Source organism: Quercus lobata, chromosome 10 (genome assembly GCF_001633185.2).
Source record: "Quercus lobata isolate SW786 chromosome 10, ValleyOak3.0 Primary Assembly, whole genome shotgun sequence".
NCBI lineage: Eukaryota > Viridiplantae > Streptophyta > Magnoliopsida > Fagales > Fagaceae > Quercus > Quercus lobata.
The window spans coordinates 36,290,370-36,313,454 of NC_044913.1; the positions used below are offsets into that span (position 1 = coordinate 36,290,370).

General features: G+C 32.3%; 1 protein-coding gene and 1 long non-coding RNA gene across 3 annotated transcripts; one reads left to right on the forward strand and one right to left on the reverse strand.

Annotated features, from left to right (window-relative positions):
* Positions 1-1,310: 1,310 nt before the first annotated feature.
* On the reverse strand, positions 1,311-3,078 carry LOC115962420. Its single transcript, XR_004085426.1, has 3 exons — positions 2,775-3,078; positions 2,392-2,452; positions 1,311-1,684 (listed from the first exon to the last, which is right to left on the reverse strand). It is a non-coding gene; the product is annotated as an uncharacterized LOC115962420 (long non-coding RNA).
* A 2,811-nt stretch (positions 3,079-5,889) lies between these two features.
* Positions 5,890-22,833, forward strand: LOC115963005. 2 transcript variants are annotated; one of them, XM_031081892.1, is made up of 8 exons: positions 5,890-6,106; positions 6,251-6,309; positions 11,527-11,638; positions 11,720-15,180; positions 15,616-16,596; positions 20,739-21,995; positions 22,305-22,395; positions 22,492-22,833. In XM_031081892.1, the coding sequence occupies exons 4-8, from the start codon at positions 11,725-11,727 to the stop codon at positions 22,545-22,547; spliced, it is 5,841 nt and encodes a 1,946-aa protein (XP_030937752.1). In that variant the 5' UTR covers positions 5,890-6,106; positions 6,251-6,309; positions 11,527-11,638; positions 11,720-11,724; the 3' UTR covers positions 22,548-22,833. The 2 variants fall into 2 exon arrangements, with proteins under 2 accessions (XP_030937752.1, XP_030937751.1); XM_031081891.1 differs by having other exon boundaries at positions 11,720-16,596.
* The last annotated feature ends 252 nt before the right edge of the window (positions 22,834-23,085 follow it).

The following is a 23,085-nucleotide window of genomic DNA, read 5'->3' on the forward strand; positions in this document are numbered from 1 at the left end:
AGGCCAAGTTCAAGTAACGGGTACAGGCCCGCGGGTCAGGTCCGGGCATAAAGAAACCCGACCCGTTGCCATTCCTAACAAGAATGTTTCAACAAAAGTACCTCAATATCACTCTTGAATCAAGTACATTCTATAACGGGTTTGGGTGCTTTTGTTTATTTTTTTACCCTAATATTGTTCTCTTTGTTTTTAGGGCCCTACTAAAAATTTCTAAAGTATGAAGAAAAATTCTTTTGGATAGAATTTTGGACGATATACTGCACAGCTCATGGACAGCATCTTTGGACAGCATTTTGTCATTATTGCACAGTGGAGAAACCTCTTAGATAGTATATTTGACTTGAAAATTTTATAGATAACATAGTTGAAAATTTGGTCAAGTGATTGCATAGCCAGACACTAATTATAGCTGTCATTTTGTAAAGCTTTTGTAACAAATGAAATTACTCAAACATGATAGATTTGTATATGTTTGAGTAACTTCTAGTTAAAGACTAATTATATGCAAATGATAAAAGTTTTTAATGCAAGAGTAATTTTTATTCTTATATATTAGTGTCTATATGTGCATGGTGGTGGAATTGCAATGCTAGATTGTTGCAGGTGTTATATTGTTCTAGTTAAGGGAATGATATAGTGAATGACAATATTTTGGTGTTAGACTTTTTTTGTTGTTGTTATTTTGATAATATAGTGAATGGCAGGTGTTGGACTCCTTTTTTTTTATGTGTGTGTGTGTGTGTTTTCTTATAGGTGGGGGGATGGGGATTCGTTTTTTATTATTTCAAGGGAGAATTGTACAAGAGTGTGTTTACAAAAAATATATTGATGGTGAAAAATGTGGATAATTCAGATGGTGGAGAGATATGGGCATGTTGAACATTTTTGTAGTGAAAACTTAAATGTTCATTATTTATTTGAGATTGTTTTGTATATAAAAATGAGAGTTTGGCATTATGTAATGTTCAAAAATAGTAAAATAGTTTTGATTTAGATAAGGCATGGACAATTTTTTTTATTTATTTTGTTTTAAGAATTGCAGTTTTCAATAGATGTATTGTTAATATAATTTTTTACTCTATAAACAAATAGAACTTTGTTAAAATAAAACCATATGCGTAATATTTGTTTTCATAAAAGCAATGACCAACATCTATTGTTACCCCCTCAAAGTATGAAATGACCAATACATTTTGGCTTATTCTTCTTTTGCAAAGGTGTATCCATTTTTGTAAAGTTGCTGAACAAATAATTTATTGATAAATTTCATCCAGTATATACTTTACAAGGAAATTTGGAAGGTCCTTCATCTATATTTTTAAACTATCCCAACTTTATATCTTTTGTAAAATATAAGTATTTGTATTATACATCACACTTGTCTTACATTTCTTTGGTACAAGTTTGAAACTCAACACAACAAAAAGATTGCCTCTTCTTTAGATAAACAAAGTTGGAACTACTAAAGTTGGTTGAGATTCAAATCTCATAGACCAAGTTTCTTCAAAAAGTCCAAAGTCTGTTCACTGCAATGGCCTCATGTCATGGAGAATAAAGCCAAAGTTTGATGAGTATCCCGAACAATGCTGCTATGCATTACCCTTGAAGCTTCCCAAACCAAAGATTGATGAGCTTATCAAACTAATGAAATTCCAGTACTGCTCACAAACAACTAGACCACCACCTAAAAAAGTTTTGAAAAAAAAATTCTCATTCAATTGCATTTAAAGAAACAATGATTCTATCAAAATACATAACTGAGCATATTTAATATGATTAATTCTAGCATATGCAAATCTAACAAAATCTCCAAGTTGCATAGTTACCAAGAATATGTCCCAATGGAAATATTTCAAAGTGAGCATAGTATAATTAAAGTAGGAATCCATCCTTCAAATTCACTCAATATAATCTACCATTACCTATTACCATCAAAACCAAGTACAAAGCACATCTTAGCAATTCCACAAGCTGGAGTAATCCTCCATAGAGCTTTGTTTGGAAACTCAAGCAAAGAATTTAAAACATAGTCCCCTTATTTTCTCAAACTTTCTTAGTGATCAATTCCAAACTCATACACAATTTGATTTAGTAACAAAAATAAGCAACATACCAAAAACAATTAGCAAGGTTCCATAACAACAACTGGTGCCACATGGTGCCATGATGCAAAACAAAAAAGCAGGGTATATAAAGCCAATAATAAACATGACTGATGTTGATATAATCCAAAAGTATCTAACAAAATGTACCAAATTCCTCTTTATTTAAATCTAAGGCAATATAGACTTAGACTATATGCAAGTAACAAAGTACACTACAAGCAATATATGAACTAACTTCATCTTAATGACCAGCACGAAGTTTGACTACAGTAGCATGGTATATTACCTGGAAGGAACCATCAATGTTATTCTAGGCAGCCCAATCTTATTTGTCCCTTTCTTTATTACTACAATATAAATATAAAGATGAGAAATATGTACAACCCCAAAACAAGATTGTACGTACAGCTTCAATATTGGAAGAAGAAAAAATAACAATTTTAATCTAATTTAAAAGAACAATTTTTTGAAAGGAAAAAAAAAAAAAAACCTTTTACTGTATATTAGTGCATCTATACTTATTGAAGCATTTGATCAAAGAGTACAAGTTTCCTTTCTACATAAGACTACATAAGAACGTATATGTCAATTTTTTTGGGAAAAAAAAATCAAGACACATATGTAAATAGAATATTCATAAAATAAAATGAAAAAAAGTGATGAGAAAACCTTCTTGCAAAGTCAGAAGTTGAAAGCAGTGAAGAAAACTTTGTGGTTGGAGACAACGGAGAGACAATTTTAGGCGTTTTTCAACGAGACAAAGGTCAGTCTCGTCGAAACTGGTGATGATCGGCAACGCTAAGCAACAGTTGTCAAGGTTTGGAGTTGAGAGAGGGAAGATGGAGGTGCTGGTGTGGTATGGTGGTACGAGAGAAACAGAGAGAGATGAGATTTGCTATTTTGGAGAATGGGAAATGGAAGAGTGGCAGGGCAATGGCTATGGAGGTTTGGAAGAGAGAGCAGTGAGAGAGAAGAGATAGAGAGTGAAAGGGATAAAAATGAGAATGACAGATCCGTTTAAGTAAACCTGACTATACTGGATTAGTGGGTCGTTGGAAATAAGGCCACGAATGGAGCAAAGGATGGATAAGCCACATGACAGATGGACCCCTCCCCATGATAGACGGAAAGTCCCACTATATGGACGGATTATAGCTACACGGATACAAGGTAGATGGATGTCGAGGCCACGTAGCACCCACATGGCTCAAGTGGTCTCCAAGGAATCCTAAATAGAAATAACTTGCATCCCACGGTTAACCCCAGTCAGTAGAATCCCAACATGGGAAGGATCCCGTAATATATGCACATTTATGAGGATCTTCCTCGTAAGGAAACATCTTCCTAAGCAAGAAACGAAGGTCAGTTCTACATTACTATAAAAATCAAAGCCCTCAGCAAATAAGGTACGCATAATTCACCTCAGCTCTGGTACTCTAGAGTTGTGAGAAGTTCTCTAACTTAATCTTCGGAGGGTTTTTGACTGGTACCACACCGGTACTCTCCTAAGGTCTTCTTGTTCTGTGTTGTACAGGTATTGTCTTGAGCACGTGAGGACTGTGTGACTTACTGACGATTTTTGGCATCATCAGAGAGAAAATTTTGATTTTCCAAAAAAGGGGAAGTGTTGTTTTGATAGCGGGCTTTGAAAATTTAGAGAGTATTTGTGTTTTTTTTTTTTTTTTTAAATAACCTGAGTTGGTGAGTTGTAATTTTTAATCCATTTGTCAATTTTCCATTGGTCTTAGAAACACCGCATATGTGCTAAGTTGGAGTTTCAGAAACACTATATACTTTTTCCTGTGTTCCACATAAGCCCATTCTACTTTTCCTTTAGATTATTTGTTTATTCAGTACTTTTTCTGAGACAAAGATTTCTTAATATCTTACGACGGTGCAAGGTGGTTTCACACTTTCACTTGGCATGCATGTTCAACATTTTACATTGGTGGCAAAAGAATTTATAAAAGGTATGGTTGAATAATGGAACCGTGGTGGGTACGTACCGAGGTGAGGAAAGTTGGAAAAGAAAGTGGGAAATAATGTCACAATTTCCTCGAATTATTATTAGGACACTAACATTTCAAAAACTACAATATTAATTATTATTATCTTTGTTAATGTAGAAAATGGAACTTTTCTACATCTTATCTAAAATTTATCTGTTTTTGGAATGGATAGGAGAAATCAAAGAAATCATAGAACTAATAACTTTTCACTAAAGATTAGTTTATCATGTATAGGCCAGAAAGAAGAATATATATGATGGATTAATAATTTCAGTTACTACTTAATTATATATTTTGTATTTGCATAGATCATTTTGCTTTGTTCTTTAAATTTATATATTAATTATACACTGATTGAAGTGAGAATTTTTTGAATAAAATTGTGTAAATTTTACACAATTTTTTATTATATACACACGAAATGCAAGGCTGTTTCGCTTGGCATTGCAGTCCACCACTGTTGGCAAAAGAATCCTATAAAGTTGTGTTGAATAATGGAACCGTGTGGGGGTAATATGTCACCATTTCCTCGAAGTGTGAAAAGAAAGTGAGAAATAATGTTTGGAAAAGAAAGAAAGTGGTTTGGAAAAGTTGGAAAAGAAAGTGGGAAACAATGTTTGATTTTTCGTCTTCAATTTATTAAAAAAGGTTTTTTTTTTAAATTTTTTTTCAAACTATTAAAAAACCTCATTACAAAGTTTAAGGATTAAAAATAAACTTTTTAAAATTTGGAAACTAAAAACAAACTTCTAATAATATTTAGAAACCAAAATAATATTTTATCATTTTTCAACCGCATGGATGAAGTTGCATTTTTTGTGTTTTTTAGCCGCAGGTTATTTAACATTTTCCAATGGAGTACTATTCGCATCAATTTGTGCAAAATTTTTTGTCAATTTTAGCATAATAAACTACTTTTTAATTGTTTGCTAAATTTACAAGTTTGTTAAATTATTTCTCATTATTCATACACAACAACAATAATCCACTCTCTTCTTTCATCATTAGGATACGTAAAGAAATAATAAAAAAGTAAATGCAAAATAAATAATGTTAGTACAAATTTACAGAATTATTATTGCAAATTTAAAAATTTATACAATTATACACTGATTAATATGGGTAATATTTAGACAAAACTACATAAATTTTATACAATTTTCTATTATACACCCACTAATACAAGTGGTGTCATTGTCGATTTTAGGAAGGTGCTAGGTAGTTTCGCTTGGCATGGCAGTACAACACTGTTTGGCAAAAGAATCTTATAAAGTTGTGTTGAATAATGGAACCGTGTGGGGTAACAAGGTTTGGAAAAGTGGGAAAAGAAAGTGGGAAATAATGTCACCATTTCAAAACCTAACATTTCAAAACCTACATGGTTGTTACTTTTAAAAAATGCAACTTTTCTACATCTTATCTAAAATTTATTTATTTTTGGAATGGATAGGAGAAATTATAGAAATCATAGAGCTAATAATAGTTCACTAAAGATTAGTTTATCATGCATGGTCCAGAAAGAAGAATACTTAATTGATGGATTAATAAGTTTAGTTTCAACTTAATTATATATTTTGTATTTGCATCGTTTTGCTTTGTTTTTTAAATTTCTATATTAATTAATGACAATATATGTAAGAGTTCTTTTTGTAGATAACCGACAAGACGAGCTCCACACTATGGGCTGGCAATCCACTATGAAGAGTGGGGCCACCAATTTTCGCTTTTGCTTTTGAAAAATAGGCTTACATAAAAATAAGTACATTCCCTAAAAGCCTTTTGTTTTGGCTGAATATTTCCTAAAGCGTTAATCCTCCTGGCATTTTGGTTTCTTTCCTGAGAAGTTTGAAGCTGAAGTGGTGAAAAGTTTTCTTCCTCCTTGTAAATGTATTTTTAGTTGAAATGTTGTCGCTGTGACTGAGTACTGCTAGTATATCCATCTTTCAAAGTGGTTGGAGAATATGCAAGATTCTGAATAGATAAAAGGCTAAGGTATGCTAAATTTCAACTAATTTTGACACAGTTATTCTACTTTCTTTAATCATGTTACTTAATTTCCTCTGGTGCCATGGCCCTGAATTAACTCGATCGTATGTTGTACTCCACACTCATTTCATTTTATTTTTGTCTATACAGGAAGGGAAAGAAAAAAATACAAGTAAAACAAGAAAAGGGGACATTGAAGATCAACTAAGGTAATTATTGGAATTATATTCATCCAATTTATTTATTTTTTGACAGTAAAAAAAAGGTAGACATATTCAGCCATGTCAAAGATCAAAGGAAGTAAATGAAAAGTGACAGATCTAAGCCATCTTGTTGCTCTTAGGAAAATGATAATAATATGCCTTCTCTAAGTTATTATACTTGTCAATTTAATTTAATTCAAGAAGGTGCATCAAATTATTTATTTATTCTCGTTAAACAATAAATTTTGATTATGCGTAGTTAGAGATATCCTATCCAGACTTGGACCCGAGCAAACTCAACTATCTTGAATAAATGTAGGGTTTCCTCGTCTGAAATCCAACTTCAATTTTGACTCCAACTCCAATTTTAATCAAAATAGTGCCATTCTTTGCATATATGGTGAGATTTTTGCCAAATTTGGTGAGATCACAGCCAAATCCAGCATAATCTTAGCCAAATCTAGTGAATCTCCATCAAATATGGCAGATTTGCCACAATTAGTCCATGCCACCAAGTTTGAACCAATTTGAACGGATCCAATTGTCAGAACACCTTAGTTGTGACAGTTGACGACTCATAGACTTGTGGTCAACACCATTTTGATAAATCTAAACTTGCCATGAACGGTTCGATTGCTTGGTTGACACTAAAACCAACTTCGGTTGACCCATGGAGAGCCCTATGCATAATAAAGTCATACACTTAACCCTATATTGGAGTTTAGTTTGTGAAAAATTTTATCCATGGAATCACATCCTAACTATATGAGAATATAAGATTATCACATTTGGTTTCTTACTTATATTGGCAAAGCTTGGGCCTAGTGTATTGGATGACTAAACCCAAACCATGTCCTACTCATATTAGGTTGGAATCTTTGACAAAAATATCTATAAACCACTAAATTGACCAAAATAACCTTGTGACCTCAAAACTAATCAAAATAACTTGATCTCCAAAATGACAATAAATCCTCTTGAAATCTTTAAATGACAGAAATACTCCAAAACTTCCAAACTAAACAAAATATCTATGAAATTTCCAAAATGATCAAAATACTCCCCACCAACTACTTAAAAAACTTGAAAGTAACGAAAATACTTCCCAAAATCTGCAAAATAACAAAACCCTCCCTTAATAACCAAAATATTCATGAAGCCTCCAAATAGCCAAAATATCCCCTAGATACCAAAATCACAAAAATGACTGAAATATCCTCGAAGATCTCCAAAAATATGCCCACAAACCTTCAAAATTATCAAAATATCTTCAAACCTCCAAGAGACCCCAAAAACCTCTAAAATGATAAAAATAACCACAAGATACCCAAAATACCTCTCCCCAAAAGATACAAAATGCCAAAAATACCCCTAAAATTTTTTAAATAACCAACTTATTTATACACACCTTATACAAAAACAGCAAATGCTTTAAACATTTATAAATTATTTTTATTCTCTAACAATATAGGATATATGTACAAGATACATTTTAGATCCATAAACCGCCATGCGTGAAGCTCATAAAAACCAAAAAAAAATAAAAACTGCCAAGTGAGGATTCCAAATTCTTAAAGCCCTTCATTTAGTTTTCTAGGATTCTTTACTTCCTAAAAAATGTATTAGGGTGCGATAACTTTTATTCCCTCAACACAATATATACACACACACAAACTAGCCTTGTCACACGCATTTTGTGCGTGTAATAATGCTTTTTTTTTTTTTTGTCTAGTGTCATAATTTTCCCTTTTTAAAAAAAACTTTTGCATAAATTTGTTTTGAATATATGAATTAGTAGGAGAGTGTTCTATTTTGTAGGCATTTAAGGTGGAGTTGGAGATATATTTTTACCAAGTTATTCTCAAGTTTTTTCCTTGTTAAATGTAAGGTTTCAAAGTATTTTTGAATCACATAAAAGTCCAGTCCAAAGTAGAAAATTAAGGGAAATAAAATAAGTCGTTATTGGCATTATCATTTTCCCTTGGTATATACAGTATAGCCTAGAGTAGAAAATTAAGGGAAATTACACCAATATTTATAAAAAAATAAAAATAAAAAAAATTTTTGACATTAATCTCAAAATTTTAGGAAATGAGAGTCTCACCCCTAAACTCTGTGATAAGTATTATTATTAACATATTTGATCAAAATATGTGATTCGTCTTTGACTTATCCTATTTTTGTTGACTGCTATTTCTTTGTTAATTAATAATGTTTTTAATTTGTCTTTGACTTATTGATGAAACAATTATTTATCCCTAGGTTACTTGATTTTTCCAAAATATTAGGAAGATTTGATTAAAATAGGATAATCCAAGGGTGTAAAAGAGATTTCATAATATATGTTATATTTATTATAGAGCTCAGGGGGATAATTTGAGGATTGATGTTTCTTTATACCTCAAGAGAGGGGGAAATTTTCCATTTAGAATTATTTTAGCAAATATATTGTTATTTAGCATGTTTTTGAAACATTTTAGCAAACTATCACCTCAAGCCTTAGGTGCTCAAGTTCTTTAAGGGAATTCGAGTCTTTAATACTCGAGTTCTAAGTGTGGCAAAACTGAGGTGAACATAAAAATCCATGTGTATCTGCTTTCTTCTTCCTTCTTTCTTCTTTCTCCAAATCTCTTCTTCTCCTTTTTCAACCTGCTTTCTACTTTCTCTAGCTTTCTTGTTCTTTCTTCTTTCTCTAGATCTTCTTCTTCTTTCTCAAACATCCAAACCTATTTCTCAAGCACCCAAACCCAAAAATTAGAAAAATACTCATTTCTTCATTCCCAAATCAAAACATAACCACATGGTACAAAGCAACAGACCTCTATTCTGAGGTTTTGATCTCGGCATTAGAGTGCAGTGAGCAGTGTTGATGTATGTAGCTTGGGTTTGTTTTTGATCTAGCTCTTTTCTCTCTCTCTTAGCTTGGGCTTGTTTTTGGTTTTACGGTTTAGGATGAAATGTAGTGGTGTGCTTTAGGGAACTCGAGTTCCACGTGGATAATTTTCCACGTTAGCTCTTACCAACTCATGGAACTTGAGCCTTAAAGGCTATAATTTGATAAGCAATCTCAAGTCCCATAGACTTGATATGCTAGTTTACAAATATGTTTCATAAACATGCTAACTAACGAAATTGTTCCAAAAATCATGTTAAATAGCAAAAAAAATCCCTCTAGAGAGATTGATGAATTTTTTTAAAAAAAAATAATTTTATATATATATATATAAAAGTTAAAGAGTAGCATTTATTGTTGTTACGTTTCTGTTGAGCCATATCATCCACTTATTTTTTACCCCTTCTTTTCTCTTTTTAAACTTTTCTTCAAAAAAAAAAAAAAAAAAACTATCTTCTCCTTGTTAGTCCACTCCAAGGACGGACCTAGGTGGGGGCCTGAGCCCCCCCTTGGTCCAATTTTTATATATATATATTTAGTGATAATATATTTCATTTATGTAATTAGGCCCCTTCAAAAACTTTAGACGCTCTTTCTCCTCAATAAGCCTAACTAATCTCACCCAACTAGCAACTATTCAATCCAAAAACTTAAGAAAAACAATAAAAACATTCACTATAGTGATTGTATTTTAGCAAAAAAAAAAAAAAAAAAAACTATTTTACTACCAAAGAACCAAAAAATTATATGTTATTGGAGAAGCTAAAACTAAATTTTTTGCAATTAAAGTAAACTAGTATAAATACCAGTTGATTGTACAAGTTGTTAAAAATAAAATACAAGATTTTATTAAAATTATATCTCTTCCTTCAATTAAAAAACTCAAATTCGCTTGCTTCCTTCATTATTTTAATGAGTTTTCTTTTATATAATTTTAAATGAAGTGATATAAAAAATAAAAAATAAAAAAATTGATATTGGGTGTATTGTAAGGTAATGTAGTAAAAGCTAAAATTTTTAGTACCACCACTATGAATACTCTAATTTTTTTTTTTTTTTTAAATCCTAACTATCCTAGTATTAAAAAAAAAGTTTTTGTTTTGTTTTTTCCTTTATTGGTAAATTATTGCATCTTAATATATTTAGAAATAATGATTTTGACTATTTATAATTTTTTAATACTATATGGATGCCTATTTGGAGTTTTTTTTTTCCTTTATACTCCAGCTCATGCTAGCTTGAAATCCTGGGGCCGTCCCTGGTCTACACTTAATATTACACTTCATTCAATCATTCCTCTCCATCTTTGTCTCTTTATCTTCCAACTACTTTCTACTTTACCATTACACTTCATCATATTCTCTTTCTTATATTTTGACTCTTCTTCTCCCTATTTTATTTTGTATAGATTTGATATTATTTCTCTCATTAAATCTATATTTTTCCCACACAAAAATTGTTAGTACTCTCTCTCTCTCTCTCCACTTTCTTTTGGTGGATTTATGTTATTTCTTATGACTCTAATTAAATTGAATAGTTTTTATTTTATTTTATAAATATGTGTTTTGGCATTGTGTTCTTGTATAGCTTTGGTTAAATTTTAGTTCGGATTAATACTTAGTTTTTTTAGGAAATAAGAATTTGAGTTTATATCGAAACACAATCTACATGACTATGAATTTGAATATGCCTACCAATTGTTTGAATAATAAACTATTATGAAGTCTATATTTTATTTCTTTGGCTTCATTTTAATTTTTGTTAAAATAAAACTGTAATTTTGTGATGAGTTTTGACTATTATGATAATCTCCTTATTCCTTAAAAAATTATTTGTATATTAAGCAAATATAACACGCTACAATAGAAGTGAGAAGAATACGGTTCACCTTTAAAAATTTTTTTTTTAAAAAAAAAAAAAAAAATTCAAACAAACCAAAAATAATAGAATGATATATTTGTAAAGATAAAAAATTATTGTAGAAATCTTTTTTTTTTTTTTAAATAGACAATAATTGAAGTAATTGTTACTTTAATAAGGAAACTTTTTGTTTTTTGAGGGACAAAATAAGGAAACTAATTGAGCTTGTGTTGTATCATTTATGCCTTACCACTGGTGGACTCCGTTTATTGAGGAAAGTAGTGTCCATGTAAAGAGAAGCGTTATAGACTTGTAGTAATAATCTTTTGGTTCTTACGGTACATTGAGTAATCTTGATACCAATTGCTAAAGTTGATGATTCAATTCCTTTTATATATATAAAAATAAAATAAAAAAATAAAAAAAAAAAGGAAGAAAGAATCTCTTACCATCTTTTTTCATCTTGACAGGTGAATAGCAAGGAGAATTGGAAGCAAGTGCAATTAATTCCTCAATTTACTTTATTGCGCAGTTGGTGGCAATTGTTTCCTTGTCACTTGTACCCACTAGTGTGTCAACGAGGTATACCTTGAATTTTGAAATTTTCACTTTATCTTTAATCTTGTTCCCTGTTTAAGTAGTATAACAGTCTTTTATTTTCAGATAGGATGGACATATTGACGCGATGCACGGGCTCCGCTGCAGCCGAAGTTGTAAAATGCACAGCAAAGCCCGTCATACGTCATGTTGGTTATTTGTTCCGTTTCAAGAAAACTGTTGCTGATCTTACCAAAGCAAAAAAAGACCTGCAATTAGAGCAGCAAAAGGTGCAAGAGGCTATCGAGCGAGCTGCAATGAACAATGAGATTGCTGAGAAGGACGTAGAAAGGTGGTTGACAAATGTGAATCAACTCATGGAAGAAGTACAGGCTTTGGAAATTAAAGTACAAGTAAATTTGAGGTTCTGTAACGGCTGGTGTCCTGATTGGATTCGGCAATACAAGTTATGTAAGGAAGCCATTCAGAAGACAAATGTTGTCAAAGAGCTCCAAGATAGGGGCAAATTTTCTGAATTGACCCATCGTGCTCCGACTCCTGGCATAGAGATCTTTTCATCTAGTGATTTCGAGGTGTTTGAATCAACAAAATTGGCTTTCCAACAAATTATGGAGGCATTGCGTGATGATAACAGTAAAAGGATTGGACTGCATGGAATAGGGGGGGTTGGTAAAACAACACTGGTAAAGGAAGTGCACAAGAAAACCAAAGAACTAAATATTTTCAATGAAATTGTGATGACTGTTGTGTCGTTGACTCCAAACGTTAGAAGAATTCAAGGTGAAATTGCAGGCTGTTTAAATTTGAAACTTGATGATGAGAGCGATATGGCAAGGGCAAGTCAAATATGCTTAAGAATAAAGAGTGTAGAGAAGATCCTCATAATCCTTGATGATGTTTGGAAAGATGTCAACTTAGAAGCTATTGGAATTCCATCTTCTGATGATCACAAGGGTTGCAAGATGCTTTTGACTACTCGAAGTGTGCATGTATGCAATTTAATGCGTTGTCAAAGGAAAATTCCATTAAATTTCTTAGTGGAGGAAGAATCATTGGCTTTGATGAAAAAAACCGCTGTAGTTGATGATTGCCCAGGCTTGAATGATGTGGTACTAGAAGTCGTTAAAGAATGCAAAGGTTTGCCTATAGCAATCATTACAGTGGGAAAGGCTCTTACAGGAAAATCTCTCAATGATTGGAATGCGGCAATGCATCAACTAAGAAAGTCTAGACTTGTTGATATTGAAGGTGTAGATGAAGATAAAAATGCTTATGCATGTCTTAAGTGGAGTTTTGATCAATTAAAACGAAAAACCAAGTTATGCTTTTTGTTGTGTTCTTTATTTCCAGAAGATTATAATATTCCCGTTGAAGAATTGACTATATGTGTTATGGGATTAGAGGAAGATGAAGATTTTCACTTACTTGAAGACGCAAGGTGCCAAGTGCGTGCAGCAGTCGATAGCCTCAAAGATTCTTCTTTACTACTAGAAGGTTCTCAAAAAGAATTTGTGAAGATGCATGACATGGTTCGCGATATTGGCTTATGGATAACATCAAAAGGGGAAAATGAATTCGAGCTAAGAGCCTGCACTCGTTTAGAGAGAAACACAAACTTTGAAAGAGCCACAGCAATCTCCTTGATTGATTTCAACACCAAACAACTTCCTGATAAATTGGTATGTCCAAGACTCAACATTTTGTTATTGGGTGGAATTCAAAGTTCCAAAAATATCTCTAACGCATTGTTTGAAGGGATGAATTGTCTCAAGGTTTTATCACTACATGACATAATCTTATCATCACAATCACTCGAATTATTGACAAACCTTCGGACCTTATATTTGAAAAGGTGCGATTTCAATGATGACCTCTCTTCATTGGGAAAGTTAAAGAGACTTGAGACTTTGAGATTTTTCGGATGTGTAATAAATGCATTGCCAAGTGAGTTAGGGGAAATGGTGGGTTTAAAAATGCTAGATTTGACGGATTGTGATCAACTGCAACATATTCCACCAAATGTGATACGAAGATTATCCCAATTAGAAGAACTAATCATTAGTAGCAGCTTCAAGAATTGGGATGTTGAAGGGACAACCTCAGAAATAAGCAACGCTAACTTATCAGAGTTGAACTCATTACCCCGCTTGGTTAATCTCTCTCTACTGTTGAACTCGAATCATTTACCCAAAGGCTTTGTTTTCCCAGAGCATTTGCGTAGATATTACATAGTGATTGGCAAACCGTACTTGTCTGCTATGACACCTGGGCGAACCCTAGCAATCAAAGATTTGAATGCCTCCTCAATGAACGCATTGAAGTCGTTGTTCCATACCGTGGAATATTTTTTGATCGAGTCTTGTGAGATGGAATGCATTGTTGATACAATATGTGAGGGGCCCAACCAGTATGAAATCTTCAACAATCTCACAGTTTTTAGAGCATCTGGATGCCCGAGATTGATCAGTCTCTTCTCGCCGTCCCTTGCTCAAAGTCTAAAAAGGCTGAAAAAACTGTGTCTTCACCGATGCCATGAAATGAAGCAAATAATTTCAGAGGAGGGAATGACACTGGAGAGTCACGGTCAACCAATATGTCTCTCAAAATTAGAGACTCTTGTGGTAGGGAATTGCGGAAAACTGGAATATATCTTTCCGATCTCAATTGATCTTCCCCAACTAGAAAGGCTAGAGTTAGGAGATCTTCCTCGATTAAAGAAAGTATTCGGCCAGAGCAAAGAAGGAGAAGTTGGGGATTGTGAAATAGAGAGTCACCATCAACCTACAGGCTTCCCAAAATTAAAGACTATTCGGGTATCGAAATGCAGAAATCTGGTATGTCTATCAACTGCTCGAGATCTTCCCCAACTAGAAAGTCTAGAATTACGAGATCTTCCTCAATTAAAGCAAGTATTCGGCCAGAACAGAGAAGGAGAAGTTGGGGATTGTGAAATAGAGAGTCACCATCAACATACAGGCTTCCCAAAATTAAAGACTATTCAGGTATGGAATTGCAGAAATCTGGTATGTCTATCAACTGCTCGAGATCTTCCCCAACTAGAAAGTCTAGAATTACGAGATCTTCCTCAATTAAAGCAAGTATTCGGCCAGAACAGAGAAGGAGAAGTTGGGGATTGTGAAATAGAGAGTGACCATCAACCTACAGGCTTCCCAAAATTAAAGACTATTCAGGTATGGAATTGCAGAAATCTGGTATGTCTATCAACTCGAGATCTTCCCCAACTAGAAAGTCTAGAATTACAAGATCTTCCTCAATTAAAGCAAGTATTCGGCCAGAACAGAGAAGGAGAAGTTGGGAATTGTGAAATAGAGAGTGACCATCAACCTACAGGCTTCCCAAAATTAAAGACTATTCAGGTATGGAATTGCAGAAATCTGGTATGTCTATCAACTGCTCGAGATCTTCCCCAACTAGAAAGTCTAGAATTACGAAATCTTCCTCAATTAAAGCAAGTATTCGGCCAGAACAGAGAAGGAGAAGTTGGGGATTGTGAAATAGAGAGTGACCATCAACCTACAGGCTTCCCAAAATTAAAGACTATTCAGGTATGGAATTGCAGAAATCTGGTATGTCTATCAACTCGAGATCTTCCCCAACTAGAAAGTCTAGAATTACAAGATCTTCCTCAATTAAAGCAAGTATTCGGCCAGAACAGAGAAGGAGAAGTTGGGAATTGTGAAATAGAGAGTGACCATCAACCTACAGGCTTCCCAAAATTAAAGACTATTCAGGTATGGAATTGCAGAAATCTGGTATGTCTATCAACTGCTCGAGATCTTCCCCAACTAGAAAGTCTAGAATTACGAGATCTGGTATGTCTATCAACTGCTCGAGATCTTCCCCAACTAGAAAGTCTATCATTAAAAGATCTTCCTCAATTAAAGAAAGTATTCGGTCAGAACAGAGAAGGAGAAGTTGGGGATTGTGAAATAGAGAGTGACCATCAACCTACAGGCTTCCCAAAATTAAAGACTATTCAGGTATGGAAATGCAGAAATCTGGTATGTCTATCAACTGCTCGAGATCTTCCCCAACTAGAAAGTCTAGAATTACAAGATCTTCCTCAATTAAAGCAAGTATTCGGCCAGAACAGAGAAGGAGAAGTTGGGAATTGTGAAATAGAGAGTCACCATCAACCTACAGGCTTCCCAAAATTAAAGACTATTCAGGTATGGTGTTGCGAAAATCTGGAATGTCTATCAATTGCTGGAGATCTTCCCCAACTAAAAAGTCTAGAATTAGGAGATCTTCCTCAATTAAAGAAAGTATTCAGCCAGAACAGAGAAGGAGAAGTTGGGGATTGTGAAATAGAGAGTCACCATCAACCTACAGGCTTCCCAAAATTAAAGAATATTAAGGTATGGAATTGCAGAAATCTAGTATGTCTATCAACTGCTCGAGATCTTCCCCAACTAGAAAGGCTAAAATTACATGATCTTCCTCGATTAAAGAAAGTATTCGGCCAGAACAGAGAAGGAGAAGTTGGGAATTGTGAAATAGAGAGTGACCATCAACCTACAGGCTTCCCAAAATTAAAGACTATTCAGGTACGGAATTGCAGAAATCTAGTATGTCTATCAATTGCTCGAGATCTTCCCCAACTAGAAGGTCTAGAATTAGATGATCTTCCTCAATTAAAGAAAGTATTCGGCCAGAACAGAGAAAGAGGAGTTGGGGATTGTGAAATAGAGAGTCACCATCAACCTACAGGCTTCCCAAAATTAAAGACTATTAAGGTAGTGAATTGCGGAAATCTGGAATATATGTTTCCGATCTCAATAGCTCGAGATCTTCCCCAACTAGAAAGTCTAACATTAGAAGATCTTCCTCAATTAAAGCAAGTATTTGGCCATAGTTCTTCAGTTTGGCCATCATTGAAGAGGCTATACGCGGTGAACTGTCCTAAAGTGAAGTTGTCATTTTTTGCTAATGTGGAAGCGAATGTACCAGCTGTGCAAAAGGTAATTTCCTAATTCTATTTATTTATTTATTTATTTTTTGAGAGAGAAAGGTTTTTTTTTTTTTTTTTTTTTTGGAGAAGGAGTAATTTCCTAATTCTATTTATTCTACTCTTTCTTCGGTTTTGCACTTTTTTTTTTTTCTCTTTGGTACAAAAACTAGTGCACCGGTGTTTGAATTCCATTTTTGTTTGATGGACTGATAGTCATAAGGTGAAAATAGTAAACAAACCAAAATAAATAAATCGGAATACAAAAAGATTTTCAACTAGTGTACAGTTGCTTAGGACTATCACGTATTGAAATGAAAATAAAAAAAGAAACTTGTTTTACTTTTAATTGAAGCGATGTCACATACACACACGTAATAATAATAATAATAATAATAATAATAATAATAATAACATCTGTAGGGCACCACAAATTTAGAATTTTCCAATAACAATCCATTTGTTTTAAGGAAAAATCTTATGTAAATATAGATTTTTTTTTTTCCTTCATATTTTCATGTGCTTGGTAACATCAAAAAAGAATTGGATAAAGAAAAATTGTCTCTTAATTTATATTATTTAGTTTAGCATGAGATAGAGTTATTTTTCGCTAAAAAAATTGTTTGTGTGAGAGTAAAGAAGGCAAGGAGATTTTCTTTAACCCCGAAACATATACACAAAAGAAAATTAGATCGGGTTTTCTCTAATAATAAATTGTTTTGGGTACAACAATCACAGGTAGTTTGGTGATTGAAGATTTCAAGTGAGTTTATACTATTCTTAGAGAGGTATTATTGTATTTGGTATGGATCTCAAGTTAGGCATAGACTTAAGAGCATATTATAATTGATTTGATAATATTGAATAGGTAGACACATTGTCGAATCACATAAATCTTGTCTTGTGTGATTTTTTTTTTTTTGGCTCATATTTTCTCTATTTTTCACACCTCACAAATCTAGGAATTGGGTTAAATTTCTAACAAAAATGATACAGTTTTTTAAAAAATATTTTTTTTTGGAAAATAATTCATTTTCCAAAATGTTAATGTCGAAACAAACTTAGTGTTAGTGTCCACTTAGATGACTTTTCCCATGACGATGATATTTAGTTCTTGATAAAATTTGTGTAGTGTATGAATTTCTTAGAAGAGTATTGAATATCTTTAGAGTGTAGAAAAGTATTGAGAATTTGTCAAGTATGTAGATTACATGAAGTATAAAAATTATGAGAAATATGAAGATCAGAGGCTATGAAGGTCAAAGGTTATGGCTGTTTGACAAATTATTCTCGTTGTAATATAGGCGTTGTGTTATATGGTGATGAATGCACTCTTTCTTCTTCTTTTTTTTTTTTCGGTTTGAGGAGGAGGAGGGGGGGGGGTGTGGAAGTGATGGTTAAGAAACTCAATATGAGAAGCCTGGAGAGGGTTTGATTCATTACGTAAAAGGTCTTCGACCACTTTTCTAGTTTTTACTAAGAACTAATGTGTGGGAATATATAAATATTATATAATGGGGTGCAATATAAAAAAAAAAAAAAGAACAATTACTTCAAGTATTGTCTATATATAAAAATAAAAAATAAAAAAAGATTTCTACAAGTTTTTTTTTTTTCTTTTTAACTCAACAAATATATCATTCTATTATTTTTTGTGTATTTGATTCATATTTATTTAAGGTGAATTATATTCGTATAACTTAAATTTGCTTAATATACAACTAAAATTTATAAGTTTCAAATTTATTATTCAAAATTTTCATCTCTTAAGGAATATGGAGATTATCATAATGATCAAAACTCATCACAAAATTACAATGTTATCTTAATCAAAATTAAAATTAAACCAGAGGAATAAAAGATAAACTTTATAATAATTTATTACTCAAACAATTGGTAGACATATTCAAATTTATAGCCATGTAGATTGTATTTTGATATAAATTCAAATTCCAATTTCCAAAAAAAAAAAAAAAAAAACTAAGTATTAATCCAAACCAAAATTTAACCAAAGCTATAAAAGAGAGATAAGAAGACAAAATAATAATAATAATAATAATAATAAGTATTAACCCAAAAAAGCTATAAAAGAGAGATAGAAGACTTTGTGATAGGAAATAAAAAAAAAAAAATACAATAAAACACATACTAAAAAAACCATCAACCTTATATAGAGTTATAAGAAGAAAAAATATCCACTGAGAGAGAGAGAGAGAGTACTCAGTTTCTGTGTGGGAAAATATGGATTGAATTGGAGAAATTATATCAAATTTATACAAAATAAAATGGGTAGAAGAAGAGTCAAAATATAAGAAAGAAAAAAGGATGAGAGAAGTGCAACGGAAAAGTAAAAAGTAGTGGGAAGATAAAGAGGCAAACATGGAGGAAAAAAGTTAGAAGAAGTATAATAGTAGGTGTGGGCTACTAGGAAGAGGAAGAGTTTTTTTTTTTTTTTTTTTAATTTTTTTAAGAATAGGAAGAAAAAACATTTTTAAAAGAGAAAAGAAGACGTAGAAAATAAATGGATGATGTGGCCGTTGATGTGGCTTAATAGAAGCGTAGCAACAACAAATAATACGCTTTAGTTTTTAGATATATATAAATGAAAAAAAAAAAAAAAAGAAAGGTGTTTGTCTAGATATTTGGTCAGATTTCCTAACTAGTACAAAGTACTTAGACAGCTAGACCTTTATTAAGAATGGCAAAATTGCCTTTGTCAAGCCATTTGGTTAGGTTTTTTGATTAGTGCAAGGTGCTTAGATGGCTAGACCTGTATATGATTTGTAATTTAGTTGGATTTCCTATAGGGCATTTAGAATGTTGGACTTGTGAATGATTAGTAATTTGATGAATATATAATTTACGATTAAGTTTTGGAAAGAGCAATCAGGAGTTTCCTTATTGTAAGTGTTGTCAAATGTGAGGACACTGACCAAAATACATGCTTTACATACTAGCTCATCTGAGGTCAACAATTTGAAAAAGACATGCCAAGCTTCATATCAATCTGTCAAAAATGTGAGTCTTGACTCTACGCCATTTGAGCCCCCTATGAAGAACTTCATTTTTCTTTTCTTCTAGCTTGTAATAGAGAGAAATTCTATTTAGCAAATCTAATTTCCCTTAAGTAACAAATTGGTTTCTATGTCAATGGGTCTCTCAAGCTTGTATGCTCACTCTTTTGATGCTTCTTGTCTTCTAGTAAATTGAGCTTTGCAAGTAAGGCTATGTGAGGGAGAGAATCGAGGAGTTATTATAACATACAGTAATATCACTTAACCCAAAACTTAAACTTATGAGTTTAGGTCCAACTATGTTATTGTAATCACTCATTCTTCTTATTATTATTTAATGTGAGACTTCACTCACACATATATACCCAACATTTTTGATTCAAAAACGATATTCTACCAATTAGAGCATGCTTGGGTCTCATGAAGTTTCTTATTTTGCATATATATGAACTTTTATTGGGAAGGCCAATTCCACAAGATGTGAGAGAAATGATATGGGTCAAGAGCCTTAATTTGTTAATACAATATATGGCCATGAGATAAATCCGTATTTTAGTCGTTTCAGAGTGTTTTAGAAAACTATTTTGTGTAATCATGACTTTTAAGACCCAATTTATTATATAGGATTAATCTTATGTCCATACAAGGCATGACTTAATCAAGAATTGGATATAAAATAAAAAATATTTCAATAATATAAATATAAATTATTAAAATAAATAGTAAAACTAAAAGAACAAAAATTACTTCAAGTTACGTGACAAGTGCACATTGTATACATCCAAGTTTTTATAAAACCAAAGATTATACTAAATTATAAAATAATTTGAAATTTAAAATAAAATAAAAACCTTTTAAATATCTTTAGACTTTTGATTATTGAGTTTAATCAGAATAAGATTCATTTTTTATAACAACAAAAAAACAGTGATAGAGTTTCACCTGAAGTAGACTATTGTTAATAATCGTAATGTACTTCTAAGGATTTACATTGTAAAATTACATTGTACAGCTTGTAATACTTTCATTTTGCCATATAATTTCACATGTAAGGATTATTTTTTTTGGTGGGTTTTAGTCACAATTTATGTGAATTCCTGTTGCTTTTAACTAATAGAGATATAAATTGGTACATGTGTAGCTTCAAAATTTACAGATCTTGTCTCTACGTGATTGGAATGCAATTTCATTTGATGGGATTCAAGGTTTGTCAAATTTGGAAGAATTAGAAATTGAAAATTGTGGAGGAATCCAAGAGGTGATTAAGCTTGAAGGGCTTCTTACTATAAAAGGAGAGCAACAAGATCTATTGCTCCCAAGATTGAAGAAAATGTTGTTGATTGATCTACTTGAACTGAGGTGCATATGGAAGGGCACAACTAAACTTATAAATCTCAACAATCTTGAAGATTTAAAAGTCATCAGATGCAAAAAATTGACACATCTCTTCACACCGGCCCCCACTCAAAGCTTACAAAAGTTGAAATTTCTTGAAATTGAAAGGTGTGATGAATTGGAGCATCTAATTGTTGAAAATGCAGAAGAACAAGTCTTATCAGAGAGTCATCCCCAACCTTTATGCTTCCCTAAACCAAATGTGGTCAAAGTCAAGGTCGAAAGTTGCAATAAATTGAAGTGTCTCTTCCATGTGGATCGTTGGAATGCAGTTTCCATTTTTTTGAGATTAGAAGAATTGGAATTGAAGAACTGTGGAGGATTGCAGGAGGTGTTCAACTTTGAAGGTTTTCTTACCAGAGAAGGAGAACAACAAGATGAGTTTTTCCCAAGATTGAGGAAAATGTGCTTGGTCGAACTACATGAATTGACATATATATGGAAGGGTCCAATCCAACTTATAAATCTCAACAATCTTGAAGATTTAAAAGTCATCGGGTGCAAAAAAATGACGCATCTCTTCACACCGGCCCTCGCTCAAAGCTTACAAAAGTTGAAATTTCTTGAAATTGAAAGGTGTGACGAATTGGAGCATATAATTGTTGAAAATGTAGAAGAACAGGTCTCATCAGAGAATCATCTCCAACCTTTATGCTTCCCTAAACTGATAAGAGTCAATGTCAAATACTGCAATAAATTGAAATATCTCTTCCCCATGACCATCGCTGATAGTCTTTTAGAACTAAAGATTCTCATAGTAAAAGAAAACTCTCAATTAATGGAAGTATTCACACATGAAGGAGACGCTGGAGCTCAGAAAGATGTAACGCTCCCTCTACTAGAATTTATGGGACTCAAAGGTCTACCAAGCCTTGTTAACTTCTGCCCAAAGAACTATCAGTTTATACTGCTAAAATGGAGGAAGTTAAGAGTGGAAAGCTGTAAGAACATGAGGACGACTTTTACCCGTACTCCAGACAGAAGTGTGCTTATAAATGGAGAGGTAATCCAATATTCCTGCCTTTTTTTTTTTATTATCTGTTCACTAAATTAGAGTCAATTATAGTAGTAGTATACATATTACTAATTTACTAGTAATAATAATTATTTGATTTATAACACCAAATATCCTATGTTGTGCATGTGCTTAATTATAATCAACCCTCACTGATAACTGATAAGTACCGTTTGTCTAGTTGGGAGCTTGAGACGAATTTTATTATATTTTAAAAATGTTATTATTATTTTATTTATTTCTCCTTGCGTTGCCAGAATATATAAATGCTTGCTGGCTTTCGATTTGGTTGTTCAGGTAGCCCAGATAGACGAGCCTACAGGGACTTCAACAATTTCTCCAGTGCTTACCATATGCCCTGCCAACAACGATATAATATGGGACTCAGGTTTTAACTTTTAACTATACTAACCTTTTATTATATATTTTTTTTCCTTACTATTGTTGTGTTCAATTGATTTAGATTTGAATGACAATCCTACAGGTGGCTACTTATCACCAGATGGATTATATTTTTACGTAGAATTCGAAAGATGTTGATTTGGATTTATTATGGTCTTTTCTACACACGTGGCTTAAATTTGTGGCGGGCTCATGGATGGATGGACGTGCTACTTCTGTAGAGGTCTCCGTCCTCAAAATATTCTCATCTCTGTATTTCACAACTCTTTTGCTTTCTATTTATTTGATGTGTGTTTTATTTTATTTTATTTTTTTATAGATAATGTGTTTTTTTCTTTTTATTTCTTGAACAAGAGACAAATATTTGTACAACTTTTTTAAGTGATAATTTATTATTAAAACATCATTTTTACATTTTTTATTATACACCAATCATGTACAACAGATATCCAACAAATATTTCATTCTATACAGACATCCAATCTGAAAGGGATCATCAAAAATCTTATAATTAGATTTTAATTGGCATTCCAATTTTTCTCATAATAATAGGGCTATAATTTAACAGATTAAAATAAACATTTAGGATGCTTTTGAATAAAATATTTAAATGAGAAAACAATTGCTTCTTTCAAAAAACGTGAAATGTATACAATCTAAAAACTGTCGGCTTGAA

Excerpts from the sequence above, each read along its gene's own strand:
- LOC115963005 (XM_031081891.1), top strand. The coding sequence starts at position 11,725 with ATGGACATATTGACGCGATGCACGGGCTCCGCTGCAGCCGAAGTTGTA. Across the intron at positions 16,597-20,738 it reads ATGTACCAGCTGTGCAAAAG|CTTCAAAATTTACAGATCTT; the intron begins GTAATTTCCTAA and ends GTACATGTGTAG. Across the intron at positions 22,396-22,491 it reads CGATATAATATGGGACTCAG|GTGGCTACTTATCACCAGAT; the intron begins GTTTTAACTTTT and ends ACAATCCTACAG.